Genomic DNA, 15,980 nt, shown 5'->3' on the forward strand with positions numbered 1-15,980 from the left:
AGAAAGACTTGGATTGCTAGGCTCAGAGGTGTGCGTCAAAATTTTCTGCAAAGCCTGAAACAAGGGCGTGCAGCTTACATTTTAAAGACGAAAAAGGCCCGAAGCCATGGTGTCAGTTTCCAAGGTTTTTCCCCTCAAAGCCAGCCCCGAGATGTCCTTGTCGACGGAATAATCCTTTGCCCTGTAGATCCGGGGAATCGTTAAAATGTTCGAAACTACGAACTCGTCGAGAGTGAAAATACGGAGATTCATCGAAAACTACACAAGCTGCAGCTGCGTGCATTGGAAATAAATTTGATCACTGTTCCCATTACTATATTCCTGCCAAGGTATGTACGTTGGACACCAGTAAATAGCTAAGTTTACTCTTTGGAATCTCACTGTGCGGTCAGTCATAACTTCAAATTAATTTCAATAAAATTTCAATTTCAATAAAATCAATTTCATAAAAATTAAATGGTGGTTGAAATAAAAATGTATCCTTCATTTTCTTCGTCATGTCTTGCATTCCAGTTAAAGCTTTCGTGGAAGTTAACGTCGATAATTTCTATTGTAAAATTCTCGATCTGCTACGAGAGTGGAAGAAATATCACAGGGTTCTGGATGCCTTCCAAAGCCCCAAGGCTACAGAACGCCATAGGCATATCACATTCAGAATTCTTGCTAGTCTTATGTGAAGCTTTTTTCGCATACTGATCGTGGCAAACGTTTTTTTTTCAATTGGTTCCTTTTTTTGTTAGAAATCTTTCGTAAGAGTTTTTAGTTAAGGTACGACACAAAATAAATTAAAATAAATTTAATTTAATTACACCAGTAATCAACTGCAGTATCTTTAGTATTTTGCTACATAAGTATATGCAGTACCTCCATATGATTGTTACACTACGTACCCTTAGAGCCCATATATTAGCGCAGACCGACGTTACCATTGGTGCAGGTCTTTATTAACAAAGGCTAACACATGGGAGTCTAATATTGTTAGCTAATTTTATCCAGCTCAGTTAGCTGGGGTTTGCTGGCTGTGAGCTCTGTTCCATTCGGTAGTGAGAGATTCATCTATTTTTAAATTCTTACTACAGTGCAGGTAAGTAACTGTAAACACAATTAGCAGATATGCCATGTGCAACCGAAAGATACTCGCTTTATGATAAAGTAAAGCTACGCGGATTCGCTGAATTTGCTTCCTTCATTTCATTCCATGTTGTCTGGGGTACAAATGCCTCTGAATTGTGATGATTAGTTCTACTTGGGTGACTTTACCTCCTTAGTATGCATGCAGAAGTGGAATGCAAAAATTGCTTGCTGCCCACGATGCATAAGGCTTCGTTTTGGAAATATTTGTTAGTGGTGTTTTTTAGCAAAATTACATTTCGTGAGGAAACGGTTTGATTTGCTAAAAAATTGGACCCTCAAGTTTATTTTGATATTGAAATTGTTGAAAGTAAATTTTAATAAAAATTGAGCAAAAGTTTGTACTCCACATGGTGTTAAAAATTAAGGTACACTGATTGTTGCTTGTCGGTAGTTTAATAACGTGTAAAGGCTGCACTAGATGTGCAACAAAGGTTCGTAGCAACCAGTCGGTTTCTATTTCAAAGAACTAGTATTGAATTGTCTTTTAAGGAGAGCCAAAAACGTCTAATATCAAAAATTTGTTAAATTTGTATTGATGGCCTGAGGTTTGGGAAGACCGTTCTTGTCGACTGCGAGCTCAAACGTTAAACAATGATAATTTCTCACACTCACGAAAACCTTTGTACCCTTTACGCATGTCGTTCTCTGAGACACCTGGTCTTGCTTTAAAGAAGAAGTTTTTTTGTATCATAATTTGGAACAACAATTTCGATAATATCAGTTTATCTCTTTCCATATTGCAATAACCCTTGTAATTTTTAAGCAATTTTATCAGGTCTAGTCATGGGTTCACGTTAAAACTCAATCACATTCCTGTATTTAAGATATTACTTGGGATAACAGCTTGTGACGAACAAATGAAAAAAATCTATCGTCTGACACTAGATATTTCACATCAAAATTTTGCTGCTGACAAAGACACAGCCACACTGAAGAAAATATGTTTTTGATATTTGGGAAAGCTGTTTGAAATTCTTTAGGTTCAATACTAACCTATTCTACGTGGAAATAAAAAAATAAGATACGCAATGTCATGGTGACGCCATGCTCGAATTAAACCAAATGTTTGCCCAAATGTATCCCTAAATGAACCCATAAATAAATGAATAGTTATTAAGGCCAAAAAACAATTTAAAGGTACAGCTCAGAGGAGGGAACTCCTTCCTCCTGTCCCAGAAACCCTTTCGTACAAGAAAAAAAACAAAAACAAACAAACTAGAGAAAGAACAATATTTTATTGTTCACCTTACCTTTTAGAGGCAATCATTCAACATGAGACAAAAAAGGAATGTAGACTTGTGCCTCATTAGTATGTTTTGTATGGTTATGGAGTTTTTGCTTATGTAGAAAATCTAAAATAAAACTCGTTGATATAAAGTGCTTTTCATGGGAAACTATCAAAGTTTTATTAATAAGCAAAGAACACTGAACATCCTATTTTTGCCTTATAAATCATGACTACCTGGACTGAAAATGTATATGACAGCCTCTAAAAAGATAATGGATTACAAAACACGGTCACCACATCACAAGCAACACTAAATTGCTTACCTCTCAAAGTATTGTCTTTATCGTTATTTTCATGTAACAAATAAACAGCGAAATGAAATGGGCGGTTCTATGAAAATCAATGGCCAGTCGGTAGACCTGTTGGAAATAAGAAATTGCATAAGATAAGATATAAGATAAGCATGCTGATAATCTGATCCATACGTGATGCAATAGAAGCCTAATTTAGAATCAATGGGTTCAAAATAGATTTTCTTGAGGAAATCCTTTGTGCATGGCTTCAGAAAAAACGGGAATTCCTTGCATGTACGTCGCACTTCGGTCCAAAACTGTTCTTAAAATGTTTTTCGTAAACTTTTTTATTTCTTTTCCGCGGAAAGTTTCCCTTCTATGCAATTGAGTCCATCACCATTAGAGCCTTCTTTCCCGTCTTTCCCAGCCCAGGCCCTGAAAAGTAACGCGAAAACTTAATGCTATCTGTAAAAGGCACCGAGAATGAACATTTGGGGTTCCTCAAGAATTTACATTCTACGGTGGCTGGGTCCTCCTCCGATTGTAAGCAGTTGTCTTAACCTTGTTAAAGGAACTAGTCAAGGATCTGATCTAAGAGATCTAACAAGAGTAGCTTTAGTAATCAAAATATGGTGATAATTCTGTTTCAGTTGAAAAAATAGTATTATACACTTCTTAGATAAAGCATACAAAATTAACCGACCAGAGTATTGCAGAGCTTTTCCTGTGTTATTATTAGCCTCATGTTTTCCTATGTAGCTCAAGGTGCAGTAACAACGACATGGAGTACTGCTCAATTACAATCGTTACCCTCTTACACATTTTCACCTTCTCATCGGCGGATAAAGGTATGAATGAAATGATGTAATACTTTCTGAGAAAGATATTCTTTCAGTAGTAGTTTTACGTCGATTTTCTAGTTAAAGAAAACCTGTGTTTTATGAAATTTGTCAACAAAAAAAATATTTTGAAAGGAATATATCTAAGCTTCGCCTATGAGCAATTATGGAAATTAGTCATAGGCAGAATCACGAGCCTCGAAGGTCAAATAGGTCCACTTCCACCCCAAGACTGTTGCATGCGCACATGATGTAGAATCATTTTTCACATAGATTTGTTACTCATATAAGACGACCTGTTTCCTTTACAGCGTATCTATATAAGAGGCCGACAGAAGAGAAAAGGTGGAGCGACTGGATAACCTCAAGTCCGGCAAGAGGAACTCGTGGGGTATGCTTCTTCCGTTAAACAATGATTCTCTATACACCGCGAAGGTTGCAAAACATATGTTAATATTGCAGTTGCTTTCTACACAAACGATTTGCCTTCACAGGGATTAAGAGTTAATCAGTTGGCCGCAAAAAAATTTTTAGTTTCAAGACTTCTATTATATCAAATTTGTGATTCTGAAGATTTAGGAGTGCTAATTGAAAAATATAGAGACATGTACTATAGATATATTTGTAAAAAAGTAATATTTTTTGTCAGCTGGAGGGTCGTTATAGTGAAAAAATTTGAATATGTAAATTAATATCTAATCAGTTGAGGTTTGTGAATGCAAATGTGTCACCGAATGGGTTACACTTGACTTGCCGTCTAAGAACATTTCACGATGAATTTCCCAGTCATTCGCATTGCAGTAGCTCTGACAATGTAGCTAAAATGCGAAATTTATGTACATTTTATTGATCAATTTGACTATTATTCACTTCATTTCCAAATTCACACACACAAAAAAAAAATCTAGTAAAAATATTGGCGAAGTTTTGTGCTACAAATACACCTAGAAACTTATCATAAACACGCTTTCGAGACTTCGAATGATTTTCTTTGTCATCCAAAGTGAACAGAAATCTGCTCAGATTTATTGTCTGACTTTCCACTGATCAATAACACGATTTGGCGATTCTCTACCGTTGACTATGGGCAAAGGTAGAAAAACTGAATGTTACCTGCCCTAATAACCCACCAGCTCGCATAATTCGTTAGCTTATCCTATTGAACTGAAAAGGGACTAGATTACATAGACAAGAAGAGCGCACCATGGAAAACTGCGAAAAGAATCTGAAATAGAATACTTTCCCTTGGTCATTTCGAGTCAGAACATGAAATTCACAATTCAATGAAAAACGTGACTTATTTTGCATTGTGAGACTGTTACAGTCAAGGGCGCAATCCAACAGAAACACCACTAAGAAAGCTGACTTGCGTAAATCCGGATGGAGTTAAGCGTGGAGAAGCACATTTGATCCTTTTAATTACCCACGATAAATGAACTGTGCTGTATGTAGACAGAAACTTATCAACTAACTTAGATGTAATCAGGAGATTTTCTCTCCGTCCAAAGCACATTCTTTAAAGATTGTTATTGCTACTAAATACACTTCAAGGAACTGTTCGAAGCCTGGTAGAACTATTTTCTGAAGAGGATAAATCGACTCGTATTTACATAAGAACGCCAAAAAAGTTTACCTGAACACCTTTTAAACCGTCACTGCCTGCAACATGTAATTTTAAATGCAGCACTCATTTTAGCTGTCATTATAAAGATCAGCTCATCAAGTGTGCAATGACAGTATAAGACAGTCATAACTGTTGTAGAAGCCTAGTTGAACACCGATTTGTGATAAAAAACATCTATCTCAAACGTTCTATATAAAACATACACGAGAAGTCTTCGGTTTTGTAACGAAGCCGAGCAAGTGAATTTTTTCAGTGTTTTGGCGTTTTCATTTTGACTTATTCATGACTAGAGGTCAGGATGACTTTATAATTTGTTGATAAAGTGTCTCCAAAACTGACCAAAAGAACTTTCTCGAGTCCCCTGTCTGTTGTACAAGAAAGATAGCTCAGTGAATTTAATATCAAGTCTCTTTATGGTATGTTTTAAATATGGGTTCAAATTCTAATCGTTTCCTGGAAATCCCCATATATCACTTTACACACTACTAAGCATAGACTAGCCGAAAAATCCATTGGATTGAAATATTGTTATTTTATCATTGTTTCTGAACAGTGGTACCCGTTACATGATTCTTATGGGAATCCAGAGTACCGCACCTGTGATGTCGGCCACCAACAACCAAATACCTGGCTTAGAAGTAATCTTATCTCAGTCCCAAACAAAGTAAAAAAAGTTAATATTACCATTGAATACAGAACAGTGAACTGTACAACATTTCGTACAACTAATTTCTGTAGGGAATATTTCGACTTTTACGTGCATCAGTCTACTACTTTATCGGCACCTGACCCTTTACAAAGCAAAGCCACTTACGAGAAGATTGCTGAAATAACTTTGCCGACCCTTGGTATTAATGCAAGGAGACATTTTGGTTTTCAAGTGAAAGGAAAGTTCATCGCTCTAGCGTTTCATAACCGAGGCTCATGTAGCAACATTCACTCTGTCACTGTCAGTTATCTTGTTTGCCCAGAGATTACTGTTGTTAATGGCTTGGTGTCCTTACCACGCTCTGTGGCTCCCATTACTAACTCAGTGCCAGTTCAAGGAAGTTGTGTTACAAATGCCATCTACAATAAAGGTATTCTTAGTCTGGAATGTAAAAGCGATGGCGTTTGGAACATCAGTTCACTGAAGGGAAGATGTACTTGCAGGGAGGACACGGAGAATAGTGGCGGAGAATGCAAAGGTAATATGATGACTAAAAACCTCGCGATAACAAGTGCAACTATAAAGGTTTTTGCACATTAATTCTCAACACGATTAACTGTGCAGCATATTCAAGATACATAGAGTTAAACCTAAACCTAAAAGTTGAGCCCTAAAAATGTCTTTCTTCGAAAGTCAAATCATTTCCCAATAGACGATTTTTTTCAGATCGGTTAATTTTTATCAGACACAGATCATGCGTCTTTGATTAACATATTTCCTTATTATTAAGTTCTTTTAGAGTTGATAAGTGCCCCCAATTAGCTGTATGGGTTGCTATATTAAAAGGGAGATAAAGTTGAACTTGGTTATCAACTATGCCAATGTCTATGCCTTAAAAAGTTAAGTATTGTTCTGAATTACTTATTCCTCTGATGAAGCGCTTTGACTTCTGCGATGATTATTGGCGTTGTCAGCTTCTCTTAAGAGTATTTAGATTCCGTATAGAGAAAAAGTGAAACGGTCGAAATCATCTCAACTCATCCGGGAGATTGATAAAAAATTTTAATTCTTTTTATGCGTTTTCTCCTTTCAGATTGTCCAAGCGATAAATTCAACGACCAAACTGGCTTTAATTGTACAGGTACACAAGCAGAGATAAAGTAATTCTCAATTTCGTCTATTTTTTTGTGTTTTGAATGGTACCTTTCCAGTTAACTTTATCGGTACTATTTAGAGGTAATATTTACACGTCATGTTTTTCCTTTCAGTACTATAACCTAATTCTATGAGCATCTCTTTTAAATAAAAATGACACAATTCCTTATTGCCACCATAGCACGCAGATAAAACCCGGCAAATACCTCAGAATATTTTCCTTAAAACTTGCTCGGACAGATAAATATTCTGAATATAAGTTGAGGAAACGTGTCAGTACATGCTGAAGAAAAGTGCATTTTGCCGTATTTTATTGCATGTTAGCTTAGTCTCCGAGGGTTTTACTTAAAATCAATAAGAAAATAGACTACAAGGAACAGTTTGACTCCTGAACAAACATTGTCTGCAATCCTCTAATATCATCTCTTAATATATGTGTGTTCAGTTATTCCATCCGCCCCGAAAATTGTCCAAGTCATCTTCATTAACCATAGCGCGTTGGAGTTAAAATGGCAGCCTCCTGCAACTACTGGTGATCAGACCCAAGTGTTTTATGACGTTGAATGCCGTAAGCGATGTGAAGGTGAAAACGACATGAAATGCGAGGATATATCTTGCGGGAGTGACGTCATTTTCATACCAAAAAGGGATGGCTTGAACATGACTTGCGTTACTGCTGGAAATCTTTCTCCATTTGTAAAATACACCGTGAAAATCCACGCCAGAAACCGAGTAAGCGATTTGGCAAAGAGAAAATATGGAATTGAGGCAAACTTCGGGGAAATAACTGTAGGGACTAACGGACCAGGTGAGTAAGTTCGTGGACTAAAAAGGATATCACGCCAATTACAATCAAACGGTTTATCTCTTGTGCATTGTGCTCAAGTGAAATCATATTTAATTACATCCCTTTAGTACTAAAAGATGTAAATTGTACATTAATGTTCTGAAGTTTAGATTTACTCACCTAACACTTAAATTATTTAGAAGTAACCTCATATATAATAACAAAATAATTAAATTTGTGCTTTCGACTGCTTATTCCTAAACGCCGAACTATAGCAACATCAACGAATCCCGTCGAAGACCACTTGGAGCCTGAATTCAAACAGGAACTAAATGTTTTTTTCAGTTAGTGATACAAAATTTTTAAAAATATTATTAAAAAGTGCTTCCGTAGATATAGCCTATATCTCAGCCAATTCATTTCGCGGCATTCTGCGCGATGGACGTGCAATACCTAAAAATGATCGAGGACGGGTAAGAATGTTGCCGGAGGATTTAAAAGTGTTTTAGAAGAAAATATTTTCGTCACGCACAACCATGATTAAGATCCAATTCTGATTGAATCAGCTTCATTATAATAAATAAAGCAATCCTGTCTTTTACCCGACAGAATCCAAGGTAGCATTGCATCTCAGAATTATCTATGGACTGGCTGGTTTATTTGTAGTTTGCACTGTGTTTTTTGCCTGCTACATCATATACAACAGGTCAGTTTGGGATCATTAATGAAAATCAAAATGAAGTTGCTATTCTTGTATGAGTTGCAAATGTCTTGGCGAGATATAAAGAAATACTATTAGCTCAAGGAATTTCAAAAGTTCAACAACTGACGCACAGGATTAACAGAGATTATATTGATGCTATTTTATGGCCCAAAATGTCGCTAATTTGTCGTTTCCTTTCAGCTATATCGAAATAATAATTCTGTAGAGCCATGACTAAAATCAGTTTTGTGCCATTCTTTGTTAGATGGAACCGCCAAAGAAACGAACACCGTGCATTCACCAGCGTAATGGAGAATGAGGGTAAGTTGCAAAATCATGTAATTTACCTGTTTTAAAGCAGTGTCACTAAATACAATTTGCTGACAATGAGCTTGATATGGAATTACCGATGTGTTAAAATGCAAAGGCCATTTGCTCAATCTATTTCGATACCAAAGACAAAGCCAAATTAAGAAAAACGGAAAAATACATTAAATTGGTAACAAAAAAAATTAACAAAGCAAAGACTGTCGGTGCGTAGTGTGAAACTACTGGTAAACGGCACAGGAGTCTCCAAAAAGGTCACCATCCAATTTTTTTCTCTGACTTAAGCACATTGGCGAGATCAACACAAACTGCCTTTGCATGGACCATCGAACCGCCGAAGGAACGCACACCACAAGAAAATGACAAAACTAAGAGACTCCCGCGTTGTGGTGAACGAGGGTAAGTTACAATATCACTTCATTTACATATTTTAGAGCAGTGTTACTATGTTCGATTTACTGACGTTGCGCTTGATATCAATTTACCGACTTCTTAAAATACAAAGATGGTTTGTTAAATCGTTTTCGATATCAAAGACAAAGTCAATTTCAGAAAAAAACAACAAAAAGAACATTGACCTTTAGGTGGTGTGAAACCACTGGCAAACAGCGCAAGAGACTCCACATAGTAGTAACTTTTTTTCTGTATTTGACTCAAGCACATCGGCGGAATAAACACCATGTGCCTTAACATGGACCACATATTTCATCACTAATCATAATTGTGTTGTTCCTCTTATCACCATCGATTTTCATAATTAACAATCTTTACGTAGACGTCGCAATGAGTTCTGTTGCTGAGCGGCAAAAAGTGGATGACTTCAGACTTGATCGTGATCAAATAACAACAGTAAAGGTGCTTGGGAGTGGCAACTTCAGTCAAGTGTCCAAAGCAGTTTACAAACCTTTAAATTCTGAAGTGGCTGTTAAGTCATTGAAAGGTACCCTTCATTTTTCTTATCACTTCTATATATCCTTATGAAGAACACAAATCAAGTGGAAAAGTGGAAAAGCACTTTCTTATTTTACCAACCTCTTTATTTCCTTTTAGGTAAAGGATGTAAAAAGGCTTTCTTTCAAATTCATTGTAATTGATGTCGTTTGAATCTTCACTTATGTTCTAGGCAACGCTTCAAAGAGGGACTTGGAAGACATGCTAACGGAATTAGACCTCATGAAAATTTTGAAGCCTCATCCCCATATTGTTGAGCTCATTGGCTGTTGTATCGAAAAAGGTACTGGACATTTTAAATTGATTTCGGTTGGTTGATTTCTTGATGACTGACTAATTCCACATTCATCGAATTTCTTATTTATTGAATTGACTGATTCAGCACCGTTACATACTTCTAGATCCACTTCTCATAGTGTTGGAGTATTTACCATACGGGGATTTATTGGGATATATGCGCAAGAGCAGAGGGATCGAGGATGCTTATAACACAGGAGAAAGGAGACCGAGCTCAGCACTTACAGAAAAGGACCTCTTATCCTTTGCGTGGATGATCGCTGATGGTATGAACTATTTGTCAGCAATGGAGGTAAATCCTACCATTCATATTCTGTTAAAGCTAAGTACCTAAAATCTCACTACGCGTTAAGGTCATGTGTGACGAAACAAGTTATTTCCTATACGACAGACATTTACAATAGAGCTCTGTTATACCATTCTACAAGGAAAGGTTTCGAATCATCTGTGGGTCTGTTATACCTGCAATCCTTGTGAAGTTAGCTGCTCTCCTAACATTTCAAGGTCAGTTCTGTACCTACCCAAATCAAGCGATATTAAGTGAGATGAAAAGGAATAGCCTGTAGAGCTTATGTTAAAACATCTCGGGGTATCAAGCTTGTGTTATTGTGCTGTATTGCAGATTGTTCATCGTGATTTAGCAGCTCGCAATGTGTTGGTTGGGGACAGCAAAGTGTGTAAGATTACAGACTTTGGTTTAGCCCGTGGTTTAAAGGGAGATATCCACATTAGAAAAAAACAGGTGACTACAACATGAACATGAAGCTTTGCGCCAACACTCTTTATATGGTGTGTTTATATACATAATTTGATAATAACGAAAAACCGGTAAATCGCGTTAAGACTCAATGACGTCTTGTACAAGCAAAACCCCTCAACTCGTGAATAAATCATTTGCAACGTGACCGTTCGTGGCACTATTCTTACAATAATACTCAGTTTTCCTTAGTTTGAAATTTTATTCGATAGTTATTTGTTTTTTTCTTTTGAAGGCTCGTCTTCCAGCTAAGTGGATGCCTCCGGAATCTCTCTTCCATGGCAAATCTTCCACCAAGAGTGACATGTAGGTTGTTTACATTTATCCCAAATTTCCCCAAGATTTCGACTAATTTTCCAAACCGATTGGTCGATTGTCTCGTTAATTAGCTGCTCTGTCATCCTTCAAATAACGTATAGTGAAAATTAGTTGACATATTATAGAGATATGACGTCCTAAAAAGCTGAAGTCGTTAGGTAATGAATTGTTCATTTTTTCCTTTTTCAAATAATTTTGGAAAAAAATTCACCGGAAACAGCACCGACATGAAAAAAGCTGCAAATTGTCACAACGATTTTTCAAGAGAACAAATTTTTCTTTAGGATGATAGGCAAATTGGCCTGCCTATTTACTTAAGTTGTCATGACTCTTTCAGATCAAGCGAAGTACCACACTTTGCGCCACACTTATTCATTCTTAAAAGACTTTTTGAAGTGATCACATTCTGATAAAAAAATGGATGTATTCTGTTTCTTTGACTTGAAACCCGTTTCAAGCGGGAAATCTAGGCAATGCACAGCTAATAGTCTAAAGTTATTATGCTTTCGATTATCATAACTACCTTTTTTATTTCGAAAAATAATGTCATCTTCTGCCATGCGACACTCGGTTATTGTAAGTGTACATATATAATCAGAGTCATGGTGATATCAAATAAGCTCAAATTGTTCCTTTTCGTCTGTCATCTACAGATGGTCTTACGGTATTGTGATGTGGGAGGTGTTTACCATTGGTATGTATTTATTGCGAAGAACTCTTTAAACTATTTAAAAACTAGAAACTTTCTCCTTTCTTGCCTTTGCTAAATCGTAAATAGTTACTTGTTCTTTTAATCACACAAATGAACCCCTTATTATCTAACATATATATCGATACTATGTATTACCGTTGATAATGCAGAAAGCAACAGTATTGGTTGACCGGGGTTTCTATATAATCGGCCTTTTTAAGACTTTTTAACACGATCGAAATACTATCTCCTAAGTGGCTTCATTTATAATTGTCTGGCTCGCCCGAAAGAGTGTAGAGATGTGCAGTCATCGAAAAAAAGAGGAAGGGAACTTAGTATAAGGGGAAACGAGAATCGTCGGAATTAGTTGATGTTATGGGGTTTGATCGCCCGAGGGAGGTCTGGATATAATCTGTGCTAGAGAAGTCTTTTTTTTTTCATTCAATACGATAATGCAGAAACCTGGGGAGCCTTTCATTTGAATGACAAATACTCACCTCGACAAAAGGTACAAATATCATCTGGAACCCTATTTTGATTGGACGAGAATGGGTGAAAACTGTTTTTCTTAGGATTTTAAATTGGAAATTTCTGATAAACATTTCGGAAGAGACAGCCTTCACTTTTCCAATCGCTTTAGCAATAATAAAGTCGAGTAGGCCGAAATCATCTTTTAGCCCCTTGAGACTTTTGCCTTTTTCCGAAACAAGCAACTAATAAAAGTGTTTACTTTTACATTAACACTCGGGATCGAAATTGAATGAAATAAGTGATTATTAAATTACACGTTGATTATTGCAAATGGCACATCTGGACCAGCCGTAATTGAAGTGTAAACCCAAATGTTAATTCATTCAGGGGATTGGCTAATCTGAAATATAAGACTGAACGATTTATTGCAATTAGATAAAATGCAGAAGAGAATATTCAGACTAGATAGAAATTTCTCATTAATAATGGACTTCCATCTACCAGAATTATACGACTTACGTATATATTAGGACATAGACGTATATATTAGACATAGCTTAAATACATATTTTTACTTACTTAAAGACGTAAAAATGTGGAAAAGTCAAAACAGAAAAAAAAAAGTGGGCTATGGTTCTACAATTTACGATAACAACAACGTGATTCGCGCAAAATTTCATACCATTTTCACGCCATGGCACTTGAGGGTTCAAACATTGATATGGTAACGTTTTGTAAGATAACTGCGACAAAAAAAAAAGGAAAAGACCTTCGAATATAATAATATCCAAGAAACACCCATGGAAAGAGCGATTCATTTGGTTCCCTTTCGGTGCAGCGATTGCGTAAGTTTTCCGAGTCAAAGATGGACGCCCTTGGTTTTATATCGTGACCAATTATGGCATGTTTTTAAAATAGCTTGTCTGTTTTAGCAAACAATGTCATTCAATATTTTCAGGTGAATCCCCATATCCCGGGGTAAAACCTAAAGAGATAGCTGGCTTACTGCGAACAGGATATCGCATGCCTAAGCCATCTTACATCTCACAAGAATTGTAAGTAGTTTAAGAACTCTTTTGTTTCACCCACTATAAACATCAGTGATTCGATAAATAACACAGATCACAAAACTAATTTTCTATTACCTTTTAGTTCACTTTTAAAATATACAGTAAAATTGACGTGGAATGAAAAATTTGTAAGAAAAGCGTAAGTGTCATTCTCATTGAAGGTATTCCATAATGTCTAACTGTTGGGAAGAGCAACCAGAAAAGAGACCTTCATTTCAGTGGCTCTGCTCTGCAGTTAAGCGACTTCTGGATGATCACAAGGTTTGTCAGTCGGTCTTCCCCAAACATTTTTTCATTTCGTGATTCATTTTCGTGATATATTTTTGTTTACTATCATGATTAGTAATGCTTTGTTTTTCTTTCCTTTTTCTTTAAACAAAAGCAAAACCAAAAAACATTTATCTAAACTAATCTTTCGCTCAGTAATTTTTTACTTTAAACTCGAAGTTTACATAACCATATAGAAGTGCAGTATTCCTGACACATAAAAAAAGTGGGAGTGTGAGGAGAAACTGGTGTGATTGTGAGATTTTGGAAAGGAAACGAAACAGAAGAATTAAAACTTTACACTTTTCAATCACAAAGTTGTGTATTTTTGGATACCTGCATCTCAAAGAGTGGAAAAATATTTCGATGGTCTATTTGATGTCGTCTCTTTTAGTGATCATTTTTCGGGTCCAGGTATCGCTCTCCAAAACTTCAACACTTTGAATCCTCGCACTGTTAAAGCTAAATTGGACGTCTATGTTTATCCTAAGCTAACTTGGATGGGTTTTGGGGAAAGAGGCACGTCGGATAACAGCCGTAGAAACATGTAAAAAATAGGACTTTTAAATCAGGAACTAAACCTAGTTGATGGACTGAGGAATAAATATAAAGCAAGGAATGGGTGTGTAGATTTTCTTGACAAAGAGTTTTAACTTTTTATTCGAAACATGTCTCATCTATCTAATCTGCTCACTAGACATATGTCAACCTGGAAGTCTACGATGGCAAGGACTACATCAACTTTGATATGATGATGGACGAAGAGTGATAAAGGATGTCCAATGTTACCACTAAGACTAAAGGTCAAGTGTAATTGACATAGATTAAAGCGATATTTAAGTTTCATCTTCTCTGTTCCAAATAAGATAAGTTAAAATAGTGTTTAAGATGTTTAATGTTCTAAACTTAACAGAGTAATTATTCAGATTTTGCACTACCACAAACCCCATGTAAGATTATAAATCAGTGCGGCATATAGAAATGAAAAATGGAAAACCTTTCCAAGTCTATCTGCTTGATTATATATGCTTATTGAAAAAGAAAGTTATTTTCAGTCTTAGTTTTAACTGAGAGATTTAAATTAACAAGAACATGAAGCATTCCTTTTTTCAGTTTAGTGAGGGTTTCACACTCTTTAATTTAAAAATTAACGGTCATTTAATAGCTTTCAAAGCGGAAATTATCCAGATACTGGGCAACAGTGCACCTAATCACACAAAAAAAGGAAATTTCTGATCAAGTAATATGCTTCATCGATCTTTTCAATTTCTATCTCTGCCATTGTAAAGTGTAAGCTTCAATTTACTTCTAGCCGCACTTTAAAATTCCAAAGAGTAACGAAAATTTGCGAAAACCATCTTTATACGAGCCAAAAATTCGATTCACGATGAAAGTCGCCATTTTGAAAACAACCTGTCGCACATCGCAAACTACTCTCGCAGTGGTCATCACAAAAAAAATATTACATTTAATCTAAAATGCCCTGTGAAAGTTCCTCCTCATTGTTCAAACAGATGGAAGAAAAATGTCTCGTCACAGTTAAGCAGCAGTGCTATTAGGTTAGATAAAAAACGGCAGCGTATATAATCGAATTTTCCAAAACTTTATTGGTTTGGCTTTTTTGTTTTTTTTATTCTAAATCACGCGAAAGCGTAGCAGTTCTTACGATGGGAATAATAAGAATTTTAAGTTCATCTTAAGACAACACTTCGAGGCTTAGGTTACCCTTTGGAAACTAATCAGGAAGTCAGAGTCATAAGTTGTGATATGCCTTTCTTTGGTGAGAATAACAATTAAACAGTATTTTAAAACACTGGGTTTCATTTCCTTTGTGTCTGCATTCCAGTAACAAAACTTTAGTAGAAGGAGTAAAGTGAATGACGTCTGCTGAAAATGTACGTGAACTTTGCAGCACAAATATTTTTGAGTACGCGATATCAGGGTTTGTGTTATCAATAGTACATTTTTATTCCAATATTATAGTTTTGAAAGATTGCACTATATCACAAACTAGAACATCAACGTAGTTGTAACTTACTTAAGCAATGTTTATTCCTGGCATTTTAAATAAAATTACATTTTAGAGTTTGAGGTATTTTGTCGCTCTCTGCTTTAAAGTGAGATTAGTATTCGTTTCAGCAGGTCGTGTGCAACGTCCAAATATACGATTTCTTTATTTTTCTAAATGTAGTTTGATCACTTGACTCTATAAAGTTCACTTGCTCCACTGAATCCAGAATACATTTTGGATTTTTTGCCCTTAGAAATCCAAGTTCGGCTGACATGTTTGCAAATAAAATTTCAAATAATTTGGTTCGTGTAAATGGTAAAGGTGCCCTTATCAAAAAAGTATCGCTTGAGGATCACGTATATTTGTGTTGTTGACGGTTTAAGAATCCACAATTTGTGCCGTTATTGC

The 15,980-nt window shown here is 36.0% G+C and overlaps 1 protein-coding gene across 3 annotated transcripts; it reads left to right on the forward strand.

Moving 5' to 3' along the window:
* Positions 1-807: 807 nt before the first annotated feature.
* LOC113674895 (angiopoietin-1 receptor-like) lies at positions 808-15,652 on the forward strand. 3 transcript variants are annotated; one of them, XM_089181169.1, is made up of 18 exons: positions 812-1,084; positions 3,415-3,503; positions 3,806-3,885; positions 5,672-6,305; positions 6,861-6,908; positions 7,368-7,730; positions 8,319-8,415; positions 8,678-8,733; positions 9,025-9,138; positions 9,515-9,679; positions 9,863-9,973; positions 10,092-10,279; positions 10,610-10,729; positions 10,980-11,050; positions 11,716-11,756; positions 13,183-13,279; positions 13,456-13,555; positions 14,259-15,652. In XM_089181169.1, exons 2-18 carry the CDS (start codon positions 3,437-3,439, stop codon positions 14,328-14,330), a joined length of 2,424 nt encoding a protein of 807 aa, XP_089037295.1. In that variant the 5' UTR covers positions 812-1,084; positions 3,415-3,436; the 3' UTR covers positions 14,331-15,652. The 3 variants fall into 3 exon arrangements, 2 of the variants coding, with proteins under 2 accessions (XP_089037295.1, XP_089037296.1); XR_016179429.1 differs by lacking the exon at positions 13,183-13,279 and having other exon boundaries at positions 808-1,084; positions 14,259-14,282; XM_089181170.1 differs by lacking the exon at positions 812-1,084 and having other exon boundaries at positions 3,128-3,503.
* The last annotated feature ends 328 nt before the right edge of the window (positions 15,653-15,980 follow it).

This window comes from Pocillopora damicornis, chromosome 8, assembly GCF_964200805.1.
Source record: "Pocillopora damicornis chromosome 8, jaPocDami1.2, whole genome shotgun sequence".
Classification (NCBI taxonomy): domain Eukaryota; kingdom Metazoa; phylum Cnidaria; class Anthozoa; order Scleractinia; family Pocilloporidae; genus Pocillopora; species Pocillopora damicornis.